The sequence below is a fragment of the Platichthys flesus genome, chromosome 1 (assembly GCF_949316205.1).
Source record: "Platichthys flesus chromosome 1, fPlaFle2.1, whole genome shotgun sequence".
Lineage (NCBI taxonomy): Eukaryota > Metazoa > Chordata > Actinopteri > Pleuronectiformes > Pleuronectidae > Platichthys > Platichthys flesus.
Genome location: NC_084945.1, coordinates 17,315,605 through 17,334,966, shown reverse-complemented (window position 1 = coordinate 17,334,966; position 19,362 = coordinate 17,315,605). Strand labels below are relative to the sequence as shown.

The 19,362-nt window shown below is 39.9% G+C and overlaps 1 protein-coding gene across 2 annotated transcripts; it reads right to left on the bottom strand.

Annotated features, from left to right (window-relative positions):
• Positions 1-239: 239 nt before the first annotated feature.
• cnsta (consortin, connexin sorting protein a) lies at positions 240-18,750 on the bottom strand. 2 transcript variants are annotated; one of them, XM_062387370.1, is made up of 13 exons: positions 18,673-18,750; positions 16,017-16,105; positions 15,308-15,697; positions 13,518-14,155; positions 11,370-11,400; positions 10,065-10,151; positions 9,553-9,634; positions 8,492-8,513; positions 8,133-8,199; positions 6,282-6,847; positions 5,339-5,554; positions 3,510-3,660; positions 240-3,291 (listed from the first exon to the last, which is right to left on the bottom strand). In XM_062387370.1, exons 3-13 carry the CDS (start codon positions 15,669-15,671, stop codon positions 3,083-3,085), a joined length of 2,433 nt encoding a protein of 810 aa, XP_062243354.1. In that variant the 5' UTR covers positions 15,672-15,697; positions 16,017-16,105; positions 18,673-18,750; the 3' UTR covers positions 240-3,082. The 2 variants fall into 2 exon arrangements, with proteins under 2 accessions (XP_062243354.1, XP_062243346.1); XM_062387362.1 differs by having other exon boundaries at positions 243-3,291; positions 5,339-5,557.
• Positions 18,751-19,362: the final 612 nt, after the last annotated feature.

Sequence of the window (19,362 nt, the reverse complement as noted above, 5' to 3'; positions counted from 1 at the left end):
AGAGGCATCTTTGTCAGTTCCGTCCGTCGTGGAGAGAGATTCTTCAGATGTGATTCTTGTTGATGTTTCAATGTTTTATACCCTTTAATAGGGTTTTGTTAGTTTTTCCTTACTCTTGATGATGGTTAAGGACAAAGGATGAGACTAATTGTAATTTGTGAATATTGGCTATATAAATTAAAGTGGATGATTGAATTAGTTTTTTCTCTTGTGATACTATCATCTGTCTGGTATAGATAATTGCTGTCGCTTATTATATAACTGAAAGTATTGCCAAGCAACTATCACATGGACAGTGAGATATTCACCGGCCTGTACCGGTACATTTGAAACTCTAAACAATAAAACTGGTTTTCAACATTTTTGTCCATTACATTCTTACGCGTAGCAGCAAGTAGACAGATCAGTATTGTTGCAGTAGAAAAAAGAAGGAGGCTCACAAACAAACTTTTTTCCCCCAATGGCTTTAACAGTAGACATCAACAGGACAAAAAAACGAATTTCCTTGTAACAATCTATAAGAACAGTGGAAAAGGTGAAAAAAATTCATTAAAGAATTCATAGTTAACACCATTCATCAGTTTGATAACAGTGGTACACGTGACTGGTACACTTGACTGATTCACACACAGTAATCATGTCATCATGTTCTATTAAAAGCCAATAAGTAAAAACAATTCGCATATCCTGCATTTTAAGATGGAAGAAACAGGAACCTTTTAAAGTCTGTGTGAAGAGGACGCAACTGACAGCAGAAGCACAGTAAATATGAATGAATGTTAATAGATAACATGCATATTTGTACAGTGACACAGAGGAAGGTATTCATAAGTTCTCAGAAAAACTTGTCAAAGCCTCCTTAACAACAATGACAGGAGATGAAAAGCGTCTAGTATGCGATGTATGATGACAACAATCAAGCGAAAGCAAAACCAAAGATTTTTCTTTTCTTAACCACTTACACTTACATTTCTAGTATTATAAATAATTAAAATCATCTGAAAGATTAAATAAGATGTTTTCTTTGAGTGATAGTCTTCTGAACCAGCCAGACGACATGTGCAAATAATAAAGCAAGATTCAATCTGCTAATCACTACGTCCTGGGAAAACCTCATATCTTTAAATTAGTTTTCAGGGTTTTGTGAGTCACACACTGGGATAGAAAGAAAACACTGTTCTATCTTCATCTGTTAAAATGCATAGTTAAAACACTTGAATCTGTCCTTTCTGTCTTTACTCACTGACAAATAAGACCTCTGTAAGATATGTGGTTTTTCGAGAGCACTTTTCATGGCATTCACTACAACAGCAAATGAAGGAAAAAATAATGAACCGGATATCAAATGTTCAATATGTTGGAATATCACAGGGACAAAAGTCTAAAACTTAATCCAGAAAGTGAGACTTTTTCCAGAGCAAACTTTCTCCTTCTCCCTAAGGAAATGTTACGATCTAGATTTTGGCCGCTGTAATCACATAAGACAAATGGTATTAAGATGAACCTTTAAAAAGACCAAGTGGAGGCATAAATCTTTTTGAGTTGCAAAAAAACTAATACACATTGAGGATGATGCCCAGACTCTCTCAGAAACAGCAAAGATACAGACAGACAGACCAGGACTGATCCATCAACATCAAGGCTGTACTGATGGAGTACACTGAATAATTACTCCTACAAACATTTTTACATTGCTCATTCATCAGCTGTATATTTTACTGAGATATTCCACATGTGGAGTTGAGTATTTTTTGTTGAAATGTGCATAACTGATATACGATATTTACTTTTCACAGTAAACCTGAAAGCAGTTCTTGTGGATATGGATTTTTTGTTTTGCTGATTAAATGATGTCAAATCAACGCCTAGTCTACAACCAACAGAACAATGCCTGTTGAAATATTGCAATATACTTAAAATCGTACCAGTCTCATGTGCAACATGTTAAACATTCTCCTGAAAATATATACAGAGGTGTACTGTGTTCCTGTGCATGTTGCATATGCTACGCAAAGCTAAAATTAGCTCCAAAACACAAATGGACAGTTAAGACTTTAAAGTCTCCAGAGGCAGCCATGTCAGCTCGCTGCAAATGTGTTGTTGGTACTTACACAGAAAACGGCAGCGAAAGGACAGATGTCCAATGTGCGCAGTGGGGAAAGTATTTTTGTGTATGTCTGTAGGGCTGATATCGAGCTCTTCAGCCCATCACAACATTACATACAATGCAATGCAATCATGTCCTTTCCCCCATGGACCTATTTGACATGCCTGTTGTCCATTAGCAGCTCAGGTTTGAAAAACACCCAAATAACCCGTTAAATCTATTATGTGACAGTACACTGTAGAAATGCCCCTAAGATCACACAAAGGTTAACAATGAGCCCCAAACATTCATCTTAAGGTTTAAGACAGGATAAAAGACAACAATTTCATTAGTTAAAATTTCATTTTGACCTAAAAAACGTCAACAATAAAAGCAACAGCAGTGGTTGCAGCAGTCTGTAAAATACCTGCTGGGCCACTACCTGTTTGTGCAGTGGCAAGAAAGAGAGAGTCCCTTTGCCCCACAGTTAGCAAACTGTACAATATATATTTCTTATTTTTACAGCTGTTCAATTTGATCTTGACTGTGCTGAGCTCTGCAGTCCAGTGTGAGTCAGTGTTAGGTTGTATTCAGTCTTGGCTGATTTAACTGACTTTTGAAACTGAAGCATCTCTGGCTGACAGTGGACACGAGAATGGAGACAACTCTCAGCTCTTACCTATTAACTCTGGACAAGGTGTAGATGGTTGTAGTTCAGTTCCTCCTCTTCTACTCTGCTTTTCCTTTCATCTAGTTTTCTTATGGGATATTTGATGTATGACTTTGAGTCTCAGTGAACCTTGGCGTTTGATTCACAGAACATAAAAAAGTAGGAGACCTAATGCTTACTGTATCTGATCTACTCCTATAGTCAGTTAGGAGGCATAATGGCCACTTACCACAGGGTGGCAGGGACCATAGCAGCCATTACCTGTAGCCTACAGTAAAAAGAACAGTAAGGCCAGTGACTCCAGGGTGCTGGCAAAGTGTTTGTTGCTATGACCCGGGCGTAAACCAATGTTGCATGTGAGTTATCCCCCGCTGGATCTGGCCAAAGTAGAAGTCCGCATTTCTGGAGAAGTCATGACACACCGAGGAGTGGGCGTCCCCCAGAGCACAGTAAAGGGAGGTGCCACCCACACTGATCACTACAGTAACCAGACAAAGCAGGAAGAGAAGCAGGCAGGAGTCTCCACCGCCAACGTCTACAGAGAGAGACAGACGGAGGGAGAGACGGAGAGTTACAGGAAAGGATTTAGAATGTGTGATTGGAAAGTTATAATTGATCAAATACTATCAACAAAGTCACAAGGAATTAAGACACTGTGTGAGTTAACCCTGTCAGTTAGCCTGTTAATACTGTTTCAACGTATATGGAGTGATGAGTATCTGTGAATCGTAGGCAATTAACAAAAACACGCACCCTGCTCCTCATCGTCAGGGACTCTGAAGCGGACTCGTCTTTTGGCAGTGGGTTTGTCAGGCCAGGTCTCTGAACTCGAAGACACACTCACGTTATCCACACCAACGCTCCTCTTCTTCAATATGGAGACCAGGCCAGACGCAGGAGACATCTGAAAAGAAACAAAACAAAGATTTTAAGAGACACATTAACAGAATCTTACAACAAAGACTATGTGATCTGTTCGTCTTCACTGACAATGTTGCACCGATCACTTCCCCCAGCTGTAATAAACACCATACAATCAGCAGCAATGAACTTTAAACCCAACTATCAACGTCCCGTCCAACAGATTGCAGGGTTCATACACATTTTCACCAATGGATTTCCGTGACTTTTACATGACTTTTCGTTAACTTTAAACCAAATTTCCATGACCAAACATTTTGTGATATCTCAGTGTATACATGAAAGTGTCAAGATTTAGTATTTAAACTAACAATGAGAATTTCAAAGCAAACAGTATAGCTTAGATTACACAAATGAATGAGACAATAGTTTTATTGAGGTCTTTGTCTGTCGTGAACCATTTGCATGTACTTTTCCATTTGTAGCCAATCAGGGTTACATCTACACTTCCCTGGCATAGTGCATTATCCCGCCTGCTACCCCACCGAACTTCTCAATTAGTATGAGAGCGTATGCCTGCTTATATTTTCAGCGTATTTCTTTTTAAAAGCATATGAATTATTTAAAACACAGTGTAAATGAACGACATGAAAATATGAATAACAAATTTCCATGATTTCTCCAAAACTTTTGCGATTTAATTGTTTGAGTTCTTTTCCAGGCCTGGAAATAAACATTTAACAATTCCATGACTTTTCCAGCTTTTTCATGACCGTAGGAACCCTGAGATTTACTGTTGCGCTGTACCAGGCACCACACTCCTTCGATAAAAGTTAAGTTAAATAAAAACAGCTTCAATCATCTACTGTTCAACACAAAAAGCTTAAAATATATAATTAACAACAATGCATGAACATGGCGGTGTGGCGGCAGACAACCAGATCAGGAATAACTTGGGCTGTGAGCTGCCCTCTGCGGGCCTGAGCACTAGCGATCTCACAACCTTACCTGGCCGCAGGGGAGAGCGAACAGGGTCCGGGCGAAACGGCTCCGTGTTGCCTGAGTTTTGTGCACCGCAGGAAGGACAAACACGTCACTTCCTGCGTCCGTCACGCAGCGATGGTCAATGCCGACTAATCACGCATAATGGTCCAAACCATAAAGTGTAGACTTGAGTCAAATTAAAGATGTAAAACGAGGCTTACATCCTTTTGGCAGTAGGTGGTGCTATCCCTACATACACACTAATAAATTCTGTTCAGGTCAAAAACACTCTCTCTTGTCTCTCTCTTCATATCGTATATAAATCGTTCACCTTTGCAATAGTCTAAGACAGTGGTCACCAACCTTTGGAACCCAAGATCACTTTTTAATTCCAAACATAAGCCAAGCGCTACCACCCTGATATCTTTCAAGAAACCCACTTCGAAGGGTCATATTTTTTTAATTTCTGTTAAAGACTGAATATACGAGCATAAATATAAAGAATGGCAGTGGTGCAACTTTATCTATTCAATGCATTGTATTTATTTTTTATTTATTTATTTCTTCTTTTCTAAATGTGTCAAGTTTTAAGGTCAACACTTCTGCCTTGTTACAGGGTTATGTCAGTCATCTATGAAGAAACTGTGAACTGAACTCTACAACAAGTGCTAAACTAATAAGGTTTGGTTGATTAATCATTTCATTATCATTTGCCTCTAGTACTTAAATCTTCTCACCTCCTCTACAGTGATGAGTTTAGCCATGTCGTCCAGTGGGGCAGCTTCTCTGATGAGGTCAGCTTGCTCTACTTCATACTCCTCTTCCTCCTCCTCTTCCTCCTCATGCTGCTCTTGCTGCTCCTGCTGCTCTTGCTGCTCCTGCTGCTCCTGCTGCTTTACATGAGCCTCCTGAGTGAGATGGACCTCCTGGTGCAGGCATGTTTTAGTGCTCTCCTGCTGTGATAATGGAATGAGGTAATATACATTTGTGAGGAGAGTAATCCTATTTGTTGCTCTACTATCTACTCTATTCGACTGCGCAAGGTAGGACGTAAGTATGGAACAGAGGAAGTGATACACTGATATTTCCAGCAACGATTCATTCATATTAATATAGGAAGTGAGTAGTTAGCATGAGCTTAGATAGCCATCGTGTCTCAAGGAACCAACAAAAATAAAAATTAGGTCAATGAAAATCACTGCCAAAAAACTAAGACCACACAGATAACACATTACTTCCAAATATTTAGTGAATTTGTATTTCCTATGATTAGTTTTTAATGGATTTGATCAGGGCATAAAGAATCTACAAATTCATGGCTTGGTTCAAGCTTTGTTTATGTTGTTGTGGGGAGTGAGTCCCCAAAATGTTCCAACACTTCATATTTATATGTGCCTGGAAGGGGGGTCTGCATTAGGCTAAGCAAACATCCTGCCCTAAGTTTAAATATTTTTTGATTCACACAGGTTATTCTTTTCAAATAAGTAAAGTAAACAGAATTCAACAGGCTGCACTTGCAGTGGTACCAGCAGGTCGGAAATGGGGAATCATCATATGAGGTTGTGGACGATTGTATCACAATTTCTTTCTCAGTTTCAGAATTGTTACATCCCTGGTATTTTAGTAAATCTATTTCTAATCTTAAAACTACTTAACAAGCCAACACATTCTGATATATACCTGGGTATGCTCATGTAGTTTCTCTTCAGCTGGGACTTCCTGTTGCAGCTGTTCTTCCTCTTCCCCGCTGCCCAGGTTATCCACTGGGAGAGCTCTCTGATAGAATGCAACGTCTCTTTTTTTCTGCTTCTCCTTGTCATCTTCCTCTCCCTCATCATCCATCTCCAAAGCCTCTGCTGCCTCCTCTACGCCACTCTCCTCTTCTTCCCTTTCCACCTCCTTTCCCTCTGCTAGACCTAAATCTCCTCCCTGCTGCTCTGCGGGTTTGGCCTGATCCATTTCTCCAGCTGTAGAGGGGTGCAGACCATTTTCTATGGCTGGAATGGTGTGTCCCAACCCCCCTTCTGCCTCGCCTCCCCCTATATCACTGCCCTGCTCGTAAGTCAGCTGAGATCCATGGAAACCATCCCTCCCGTCTAAAACCCTGTCTGGGTCTTCACTGTCCTTATCTACGATCTCAGGGAGACTGAGCCTGTCAGTCAAATTAATGGAGGGGGTGACTGGATCTCCGCTCCGAGGAAAGGAGTCCTTGTCTCTCTGTTCTGTCCCTCTGTCAACTTGATCAGCTGGATGAAAAAAAATAATGGGGAGAAGAGGAGGAGAATGAGTTTTGGTGGGGGACGGACAGTGGCAAAAGAAGAGATAGATAATAAAGGGGACAGAGAAAGCTTTAAGAGTTTAAAACCGAAAAAAATATCCATGCCTTAGAAAGGGATGAAACCACTTCTTCTGCCTTGATGCAGTTGAATATAAAAAAAAAAGAAGTGTTATTTCCTATGAGAACTAACTATCCTACTTTATGTCAACAGAATCATAATGAATGCTACGCTGACATGATCACTCACAATGTACAATGCAAATGAAGCTGTGTATCAGATTTTCCATGTAAAAACCGCTTTAAAATTAAGTACGACGTATTGTTGCATATTCCTAAAATATAAATGACACTTAGAAGAAAATCTTCAAATGCTTAGTGTACACAAAAGACAATACACTGTATGTCACATCTATAACAGAACGAGCCCTCCTTACATCAGGAGCAGTTTACACTGAAGCCCAGAGCAGACAAACCAAACACTGGCTAATGGCCGATCAATTTTTATCACTAGAATGCTACTGAAGGTTTTTCCACATACTTGGGAAGAGGGGCTGAGGGGGGGTATTCAGTTTGTTGCAATATGCAACTTCACAGCTAGATGCCACCAAATCCTACAATCTGAACTTTTACGTGAGTCCTCAAGAGCAGCCATTGTGAACAACAGCAACACTAAGCAGGTTTTGTTGATCTGATAACAACAACATTTTCTTTTCAGGTCATCACATTCCTCTGTGCTGTGCGTGTGCAAGTGTAACTAAATGGTACTTTGCCATGTCTCTATGTTCATACATTCACCTGTGTAACTTAACCCTTATACCACTTTTACTTTCATTTTAGTTCAAAGGCCGGGTCCTTCGCATCACACACACAGTATGACGTTATCCCAACCATAATATCTGATGGATAAAACAGTTCCCTGAGAATATACTAAATAATCAAAGGTTATGTCTCATGAATTGAATAGTGGTTTGTGTCAATAACTTGAATATGAACAATATTCAGGCAGGCACACTGTGCAACAGATAAACACAGCTCCATGATGAAGCAATAGCACAAAACAGAATCATTTATGTTATTCGCAAGGGTTACAGATGTTCAGAAATAAAAAATTTGCCACAGTCAAGGTAACTAATGGGAAATACGTCTAGTTTGGTTCGGTTGGCTGTAAAGCATAAGTGGTTTGGGTTTACAGTAAACATTCAGACTCAACAACACTCATACAGTGAGATAAATACACCCACTCATTTACTCACCTGAGAAACATGAAAGCAGAGCAGCACCTTCCTCAACTGTAGGCCTCAAAGAGTCCAGAGATGCACGCTGTTCAAAAACACAAATAAATACATCTGTAGAGAAACACTGCATTTACATACACTACACAACAAAGTTTAGTAATGTGTGAAGTGAACTTGACTGAAGGACATGCAGAACTATAATTAACAACATGGATGCTTAAAATATATATTTTACATATAAGGACATCAGTGAATTAGCTGAAATACAACACACAAAGTAATTCTGCGTCATCCTATATGTACTTGCACGTACCCTCATTCTGTCACACACACAAAAACACACAGATATACAGAAAAAAAATGAATGAATGTCTTACCACAGCATCTCTTGAACTTGGTCTATGAACCGAAGAGAGAGAGACACAGAGTTAGAGACTGATCTTGGTTTTAGTAAATGAATATTTGAAACCTGGGTGACCCTTCTCTACTCTCCCAATCTAATATTAGCCCGAACACATTTCCCTTGCTATTACAACGTGTCTTTGTGTGTGTGTGTGTGTGTGTGTGTGTGTGTGTATGTATGTGTGTGTGTGCCTGTGTGCGTGCGTGTGTCTGAGTCAGTTAAGCAGGGTGAAACCTTAGGAGTGTTAAGGCTCAAGTGTCTGAAAGTGCAGCAGCAGCAAAGGGCCATATGTTTGAACTATCACTGCAGAGCTTACCACACACAAACGTGCACATGTACACAGCCACACACTCCTCAGCAAACAACACACACAAACACAGATGCATGATAGAAGAGAATAATATGCTGCTAGTTAGAAGTCTTGTTATTATATCTAGTTGTAGAAATAAAAATACTGAAATATTCCCACAACTTTCAAATATATCACCACACATTTAACATGTAAACATCTAATTCTGTATATTTAAAGAAACAAGTCTGACATGTGCTCCTATAAAAACATTAACAACAGATTCCCATACAGAGATAAGTTACAAATGAGTAGAAAGACCAAAAAAAAGGGTTAGGGAAACAATCTTACTCAGCATTAACTGAATTCATGCAGCATCTCAGAGTGGGATTGGACATGGTTATGGTTATGAATCTAATCCCTGTAATGCATGTACTCTTGACTAGTATACCAATCAGAAATACAGGTCACTGTGAAAAACTAAAATCTTGTTAGCCATAATTTTAATAATAATAATTTGAAATGTTTGATTGCTATAAAATAGATTGATTTTGGTCAACTTGACCCAACAAAACAATACAAAGTACTTAATACAAGTTCCTTTTGTTGCTTTCAGGGCACAATAAAAGCAAAAAAGGCTTTTCACCTAAATGCATTTAAGAAATTATAGTGAGCTTGGTAAAAACAAAGAAGGTTCATGAAGAGTACAAATACAAAAACAAACACATGCATGAATGCAGACTGACCGACTGTGTGTCTGGCAGATGTGTTTAAGAGTGTCCAGATGTTCGGATGCCAGGTCAGAAGAAGTCATTTTACACTGACTCTCTATGAGTGTGACAGAGAAACAGAGAGATAGTGGAGGTTAGGAGACTGGTCATTAGTGTGAGGATGCCTCTATGAGTTCAGCTCCCTTGAAAACAATAAAGATGCAATCAAGCTCCATAGTCCTTAATGTTTCCTAATGGGATTTTATATGATCACTGAAACTACATTACATATACTGTATATAATTAGGATACAATAGAGAAGATACATAGGCTAATTTTATACCCGATGACAAAGATGACTATGAAAGTAATAGTAATATGTAAAGTGACCAGTGCTAGACTTATTAGTTTATCAGGCAATAAATCATTTCATTATGTTAAACTCATATAATTAATATTACAATACATTTTTTTGTTAAACAAATGTTTGCGATGCAATTGTAAATGTGTATTTTTGATGTATGTGTGCTGAAATGCATGTGTGTTACCCCAATGCTCCTGGATTGTATTCAGGTTGTCCAATATTCTCTGGTGATAGAGTCTCTCTAGTTGGATGCACCATAACGCCTGCTGGTCTGAACGCCACAGGTTAAGAAACACATCAATGATCACAACCGCACCCAGTACATACAGACTTATTTATCACAAACTGTTCCCAGAGAAAGTAGGAGAGAGTGAAAATCAGAAAGACTGAGAGACAGAATAAGGAGGAGTTGAGGAAATATAGAGAGGCCAAAAGAGGAGGGTGAGAGTGCTCCGGGATGCAGTCTCTCATGTTTATGGATATGAGCAGCGAAAACACAATCCTTCTTTGAAATGCCTCAATGCTTTCTCTCTCTTCCTCTCCCTCTATACATGCATGACATCGCTAAGCTCGCTTTCTCTTCTGTTTGACTCTTTTATTTCTTTCCTCCCACCATGTCTCTTGCCTCAGATTAATCCTCTCTGAAAATATCCTATTCTTTCTCATTCTTGCTCTCCAGGCTTTCATCTTCCCTTTCATGCATTCCCATCTTCCTCCCACTCCATTTTATACTTTGTCTTTATTGAGTCTGTGATTGTGCAAATGATGCATTCACAGTACAGTCACAATATACCTTAAAAGGGAGGTGACATAGTGATACGTGATAGAATGGTTGATTCATCAAAAACTAAAATCTTCAGGCAATTTGCCTGATTTTATTATGTCACTAATAAGCATCTTCAAACCCACAAATGCTCTATTACACACCAATTTGTCACATGGCGTCTAGTACCATTGTAGAGAGAAAAATGTTCCCTCTATGTGTGTGCCCGTTTTCTCTGAGCCTCTCTACCCTGGGAACAGCTGGGCGTTCTGTAGAAGCCAGCTCATATAGTGGTACATCTTATTCTCTGTTACACCATATGCAATTCTGCTGACAACTACTCACTTCCTTTTCTACTCTTCTACTTTCTGTTCAGCAGTTTCTCTTATTGCCTTCTCTATTCCACTATTTCCTCCTTGGTCTATTCCAACACTTGCTCTCTTTTTAAACAACTTCAACTGTAAAAGTAGTCAGGCATCAAATAATCCGCTTCACTGCAACAAGTTGCTCCAAATCCTCCAGCTCTGCAGTTCAGCATGTTAAATAATACAGTGTTAAAATCACACAATCGCAATGAATAACAAAGAAAAAGAAAATCACTTTTATAGACAAGCATGTGAGTAGCAAGGTGAGAAGTCAGGACATAAATAAATGAGACAAACATGAAAATAATAGCTGCCCTCCACCAGCACCCCAACAACAACACACACACGGTGATAAGGATACAGTCTTTTTGAAGGACAAAGGCCTCAGCAATCTGCAGAGAGAGAGACAGAGGAAGATCGGAGATTATAAGCTATTATACAAATGTATGATTTTATCATCTCTAATCAAACCATGGCATCAGTTATGCAACAGAAAGTATTACGGTACTACTATCATATGTGTTTAAAACCAGGCTGAAACTTATCCTCAAGTGGAAGAAACAAGATAAGTCAAGAATAAGTAGAACCTTACCAAATACAAGAACACTAAGTCGAACAAACTTAGATAAATCATAAAAACACCCTACTAAACAAAGCTGAAACACAGTAAGTGCACTGCTGCAGTTACAATCATTCCCTTAGATAGAAAAAACACAATCTGATCTCAGAAACACAATACAACAGTAAAGAAAATGCTCTGCATTTAGGACACGCTGACTGAAATTAAGAGAATGAGAGAAAGAAAAGAAAGACAGAAAAACGAGACCGTGGTCGACACTCTACCTCTCCTCAGCAAGTGTCGCTTTCAAGCTGCTCAGCTGATAACAGAACAAGACAAGTGTGTGTGTGTTTATGTGTGTGTGAGCAAGAAAGAGAGGGGCAGAGCAAGACCGGAAGAAAGGAGGGCGCAAAAGGCTCTTGCATTTCTAATGAAGTGATTGCTGGTGTGACGTCGGAATCACTTCTAGAAAACTGTTAGGACTTGTTATTTAGTTGGAACTAATGGAGTTAGTTCTTGTTTTTTGCTGTAGTAACACATCTGTTACATCGAAGAAAAGCAACACACATCAACAAAAAGTGGCAATCAATCTCAAAATCTGAGGGAGGGATTCTAAAAATATGAAACTAACTAAATTTATTTTTTCATTCCTTCAAAAATGAGAATATTTGCGGTTTTTGGGACATTATGTTTTATGTATTATATTATACCTAAAACACTTCAACCTCAGTATAATAAATGAAACTCCTAAAACTACATGCATATCTTTCTGAACCTCAACAGACCGCAACATGTCATCAATAAAGTCTGAAGAATTTGTCCATTCTTCTGTCGTCCTCACATGTTTCCCTTTGAACGTTCTCCGGATGTTCATATTTATGCTAATGGATGGCTTTTCAAAGCACTCTTTCACTTCATTGAAGCTAGTTTGCGGTTTAATTTAATAACTAAATTAGCTCATATTATTTTAACTCTCTTTGACTGGAGGCTACGTCAGTAGCTGTTAAGGATAAACTCACCCAAGACATATATGAACATTTCATAGAAAACGTTATCAAGCTCACTAGATTCAATTCAATTCTTTAACCTGGCTGAAGTATTTTCCAGAACAGAACCATATTTGTGATGTTTGTATTTTGCCAATCAAAATTACTTTAGATTTTTGAATTAGTCATGTCCCATTCCACCATAAACACAACAGCAGCATGAATGAACATCACGATCTTGGTTGATGGAACCCGGATGTCAGTATAAAATACAACTACAGCTTTAAAAGACTCTTTAATGAGACATCTGAATCATTATTTTGGGGAAGTAGTCCTACTTAAAATAGTTTCTTTCGGGATTAATCAAGTCTTATCATATTTGTTTCCAGGTAAAAGCAATTGTAAACAGTCATTGTAAGTGCTGTTACACTAAAGAAACATTTTACTGACAAACTAATTACAATGTATCAGTTAAGACTTAAGCTTTTAGGCAAAAACAGTCATTTGTCATAGAAACACAAATCACTGAACTAACTTCCATCGGCTCCCTCTTTTCCCCTTATGCAAACACCTGTCTGCCTAGAAGTAAGCATAGCTCGGGTGTGCCTAGTAGAAGCCTATATGAATCAAACTGACAGTAATACCCACCCTCCCTAGAACATACATGTTCAGTCATGTAGATGTGTATGAGGAAGAGGAACACACAGAGCCTGCATCTTTTTTTATGTTGTGTGCACAGACCCTGACGACACCCTTGCCTTAGGGTACAAAGTGCCATTCCGATTAAGGGGTTGAGTGGATAACAGTAATTTAATAACTTGTATGGAAGCAAGACTTTGAAGTGACCGACAGACACCTAGAAACCACTGGGAGAAAACCATTAAAGAGAAGAGTGTGCTCTTTTTAGTGGTCACACACATCGTATAGTATCTGTCATACAGCAGAAGTAGGACAGACAGGTTACCTGGTGCAGATAGTGTGGAAGGTGACCGTCATCTCCTTTTTGTGCCAACTGCTCCAGATATTTCAGCAAAGCCGGGCTTGGAATATTACCAGTTGAGCAGGTGGAGACTGAGAAACAAGAGAGTACTGGTATGGAAGCCATATGTTCCCAGTTTGAGGTTCTAGGCCCTGTGGTGGAAGCTAGGGGTCCTGTAGTTGCAATCACTGCAGTGGAAGGCATGGAGGTGTTGAGCCGAGTGGTGCTATCAGTTACTGAAAATGTCTCTGCGGTTGAGGGGACAGGTCCTGCATATGAACTGGCAGACCCATGGTTGAAGACGGGCTCCGTGGATGAGGTAAGACGTTCTGCTGTGGACATTTCTGCTATCCTGTCTGTAGTTTCTGTGATACATGTAGGCCCAGTTGGGCTGGTGGAACTGGTGTCTGAGGTCGCAGTTAGTGTAGTAGAGTGAATAGGCCCAGTGGTGAAGGCATCTGATCCAGTGCTGGACGTGAGAGAGTCCACGCTGACATCACTCAGATTGAATTCTACTGGACCGATGGGATATGCAGTTTCTGGACTGATCACTGGGATGACAGGGGATGTAGAGTCTGAACTGGTCCCAGGGCTGAAAGGATATGGAGTCTCCAACAGGCTGCCTGCAGAGTGAAAGAAAGAAAGTGTCAAACTGGAAAAACAGATGAGGAAGATTATGAATGTGAACAACATGAGTCACACACAGCTGTCTAAAACTCCTGAGGTTATACACAGGTGTATACAGCTGGGCCAGAACAATACTGACATATGGAGCTGGGACAGGAATCTTTAAGTCATCATATTCCAATACTCAAATTTGAGCAGTTAAAAAAAAAAAACATGGCTTTATGACAGATTAAAGTCATTTTAAGATGTTTGATTGCGATAAGCTTTAATTTGTGTGATTATATTTTGTAGAAACAAATCACTGGAAACCACAAAGACTGGAGCAAACAAGATGAGCTCACTCCCTGGCTATGAGCATTGCTTTCCTGTTAAAAACACTGAATACTCTTAGACAAGGAGTGGAGAGCAGCCAATGTACAATCAAATTATGTTTAAGAACTTAATTTACTTGTGTGAGTGTGTGCATGAACTTATTTATATACAATTCAGCTCTCCAATGTAGACTGCTTTTTGTCAATTTATATCCAAATTTCTGTTATGTAGAGAGCCCTGAGGTTAGGGTTAGGACAAGTGGACAGGGCAGGAGGGTTAGTATGGAGAATTCAAAAAAAGAGAAGAAGAAAACAAATGAATGTTTCATCTGCAATCCAACTGGGCTATGGATAGGGTCAGGATCAGGATTAGATCTAGACTAAGTATTTGCTTAGCAGGATGGCAGGATCCTCTCACCTCCCAACAGGATACACTTGTGCCAGATTGGAACAAGGTAAGTAGAAACAGATTATACCAATGGTGTTCATTATGACATAATATCATGTATAGGATTAAAAAATATAAACAACATAAACATACATAAAACAAGTCATATGAATATAATAAAATATGGTGTGGTCAGAAGCACCCGTCACGTGGCCTCAGTCTAAAATGCTGACCACTTAAAAACAAAACAAAAGTCCTTTCATCAGTGTGTGAACCAGACTCTGATCACAGCATTAGCCTTGACTGCAATGTTGTTTTGAAAATAGCAACACAAAAAAGTAATGAGCAAAAATTTGAAATGACACTGATTGACATGTGCCTCCATATACTTAATATGATATAACTGCATGATTTCCTCTTTCAGTGTGTACATGTGTGAATGTACCTACCAGTTTCTGAAAACGACGAGTCAGTCATCGTGTCTGGAGACTGGGCGTGAATTAGACTGCTCGATTCCTCTGATTCCTCCTCTTCTTCTTCTTTCATCACTTCATCATTGTCTTCTTCCTCATCCTCCGCTCTGCCTCTTCCTGTGCATCTCTCATTCCCCTGTTCTTCCTCCTTATCCTTCCCATTGTTGTTGAGAGAGGGTTTTCGGATGAGCCTGCGCCCACCCCCCTCTTCGATTTGTGAAGGACAGAGACTTTGAATTTGGGTGAGGGTGTTTGTTTCGTTGAGGTTTTGAGTTTGGGCAGCCTCAGGGTTGGGTAGGTTATCGCAGAGGTCAACGCCGTCCACAGGAAGTTGCGACATTATGCTGCTCTATGTCTCACACCAACCTGGAGGTTAAATAAATTATGAATGAAATAATGAATGATCTGAAATTACATGAATGGTAAAGTAAAAAATGCAAAGAACACATGAATCTCATTTCAGCTCCCTGTATGTTTCAGGTCAGACTTTCAGCTGCTTTTTACGACAAATTAACCAGTGCTGCATCGAAAAAGAGCACCAAGCCCCTTTCACAGTCAGGAGCTTTTAGCTGAGGTTATTTTTACCATAACCCATATTCAATCAGTGTTTGTTTTTGAGGTCGCTCTTCTTAAACACTTTGAGCTTATATTTTGCGTTATGTTTAAACAAGATTTAAACGCTCACCACCATGATCCATTGGGCTCCACCCTCCCAGTGTTTGACCTTTCAGCCTGAAGGTCAGTCCTACCTGCTAGACAAGCCCTTCTTCAAGCCTGAGACAAAAGACAGGCAGATATGGGTCACCAAATAAATGGCAGCACAGATAAAGTCAGATGTCGCTCAGAGATGAGAGGGAGAAGGGAGGGACACAAAACAAGTTTAGCGTCATTCCTAAATCGTCAAACAAACCCTAGGGCTTATAGAGATCTAAATCTCTTTAACCAGCAACCACCAACTTTTGTCCCACCAACAGATTTAGTTCAGTGGAACATGTGGACTCACACAAACATATCCATATACATGGTGATTAGTAATTAGTAATGGTATGCTTTCATTAATTGTGAGATACAAATCTGATAATGCATATTAAATAGAGCCATCCAACCAAATCTGCTTAAGTCCTATACCTGTGAGAAACTGCTGGCACTTAACACTGTAATCCTTCTTAATATACGATTTAAACAAAAGCTGAAAGGAAATCTGAAACCTCTCCGGGAATCAAAAATACAAGTAAGCATCTGAGAACAGGTTTTGCAAAAGTGTGGAGAAACAAACAGAGAAGAAGGGGGAGAGCAGGTTGGGTAAGTGTGAGGAAGATTTATCACATGAAGACAGAAGTATCAATGTAAACCCCGAATAGAAAATAAAAAGTAAAATACCTCATAGAGACAAGTTATGAATGGCAATTCACACTAAAATATAATTAATCATATATTGTCCAATAACCCTATTTACTTACATTAGGCAGACAAAATATAATAAACAAAACTAAATTGTAACCAACACGACAAAATATGGCCTCAAAAATGTTTATGAAAAAAATACTTCTCTGGTAGAAAATAAGACGACTTCCCATGATGAGATGTATGAAGGCACGCCTGAGCCCAACTGTCAGATATTTGTACCAACTGCTGAAAACCGATTTCTGGACCCATCCTATTTAAAGACAAGCTCTCTGCATTCAGGTCTGTGAGACAATACCAACTGTTAAGGAGCTGACATTTGAACTCAAAATCAATACCAACTTACAAATTCACTGCAATTATTTTTCACAGAGGACATCATCTAAAAATCTGTTTTGTATGAAAACCTCTTTTGACTTTGCATGCTTGATGTAACATACATGACCTGCTGGCAGTGGTCTAACTTCCAGAGCAGCTTTCACTTATTTTTGTGTCTATTTCACTATTAAAGCGGGTGGATATTTACGTACAGAACATGGCCCCAGAGAAGCACCTTGGGGGATGAATCTGTGAACAAATCACCTCTGGAGCATGCTGTCCCCAAAGGGAGGAGAGGACCTATAGGATGATGTAACCCTATTGCATTTAGATTGCATAAGCTCTCTATGTTTTAACAACACCTTCCAGATATGTACTACACGCAAATGAAGTGCAAAGTCTGCTTTTCCAGTAACATGTCTTTTCTATCAAAATAGAACCATTTGTACAATCAGAGGCTGTTTTTGAGTTTATTTACTTGAAGCCTTAAAAGTCCCTCTGGACGATTCAGCAGTCCCACACCAGGAAAAACAACCTTGACATTAATGCTTACGCAACAACAGATTCCAGATTACAAACAAAGGCGTTTCTGCATATGTCACACATCTTTATCACGCTCTGTGGAGGTTCTTTTTAAATCTAGTGTTTAACTTGACTCTCCCACAGAGTTGTCTGTCCACACCACCATCTATCCTGTCTTCTTTTTTTGTCTGGTCCCTGCTCCACAGGGGGCAATGAATAATGAAAGACAGGAGAGGGGACAAACTGAGAAGGGTATTCAGCCCAAAGGACAAACACAAAGGTGGAAGAAGCAGACCCTGTGCAGTGAGAGGCCACGTGACACAGACAAGAGCTTAGTTTAAAAATAATTAAAAATAAATGATCTAATGGAATCAAACAACTTTTTTTAATGGGCTTTAAGATATTAGCTGTTGTTGCCATTGGCCTCAGTGTCTGAGCATCAATTCAGGATACAACGTGTTGAGGCTCAGATCAATGAGTGCTGTGACACATCGGTTCATCTGTACATCTGTAATGTTTCCACATGTTCGATTAGCGACATGTTCCAGGTAAAAACAGACAAATGACACACTGTGGTCAGGCAGTCCCACTTCCTCCGTAATCTACGTAACTGACACTGATTCCACCTACGTCAACTGAGCAGTGACGTTACTTGTCTCTTTAACCGGGTTCGATTTGCGATAGAAATGCTAATTAGCTTTACTTACGTTGAATGTAAAAGAAAACCGTCGGATGACATTAGCTTGTCTGCTGTCGTTGATGTCGCTTCCTGACCTGCTTCAACTCTTCCCGTCGAATTAAACCTCAGCTAACAAACAACAAGCAGGTGTTAAACCAACGCTGCTGAAGAATATCAACACTGAGCTACTGAGCTAGTGTGCCAGTGTGTCGCTGTTGCTAGCTAACGTGAGCTAGCCGAGTGGAAACATCTGGGCAGCACACCGCGGAGAAAACACTGACAGCCCTGCGCTAGCTCTACGTAGAATGCGTTAGCTTCTAGCGTCATTAGACACGTCCGGCTCCTGGGAGACAAAACAGAAACACGGTTCTTACTGTTGGAGACGCGATGTGAAGACAGAGGCTCGGACATCACTCACCTTGCTCTGGAGGTTTTTGCAGAGACTGCATGTTTCCTCGACCCGCCGCCAGGGGTCGCTGCTACAGGTGTGACCCAGAGACTGTGTGTCTACTGTCTATAGAGGTGAGAGGAGAGCCTGCACTCCCCTGCTGCTGCTGTCGCTGCTGTCACCCCCTTGTGTCTTTTCATCGTTACTGCGTGTGCTGACCCACATCTGGTTCTCTTTACAGTGCATCATTTATTTCAGAGGCTGTATTTTTATTACTGTTCGGCCCATGAGACGTGAAAGTCGACAGCCGCTCATGACAAATGTCCACGCCATTCCAACCTGATAAATAACACTGAGTTCACTGTGAAGTTGTTTATTCACGGAGAGAAATTATTTAATTGGCTTCCTAGATTTTTACCATTTATCTTTGAACCACAAAGAGTAACTAACTGAACCTGTCTTCTCATACCTATTTGCCCCTGCTTCTATAACTTTATTTACTCATTTATTTGTCCCATACATAGTTATATCCAGGTATATATTTTCCTGCTTTGGAAGTTTTGTCGACATTACACCTGACTCCTTGGCACTAGAGAAAGAAGCTGGACAGAATCGTTTGAACCGCCTAAACCCCCCCATCTCTGACATATAAAAAACTTGCATTCAGGGCAGATGTCTAAAAGTACTACAGGCCACTACACTCCCGGCCAACCCCCTCTT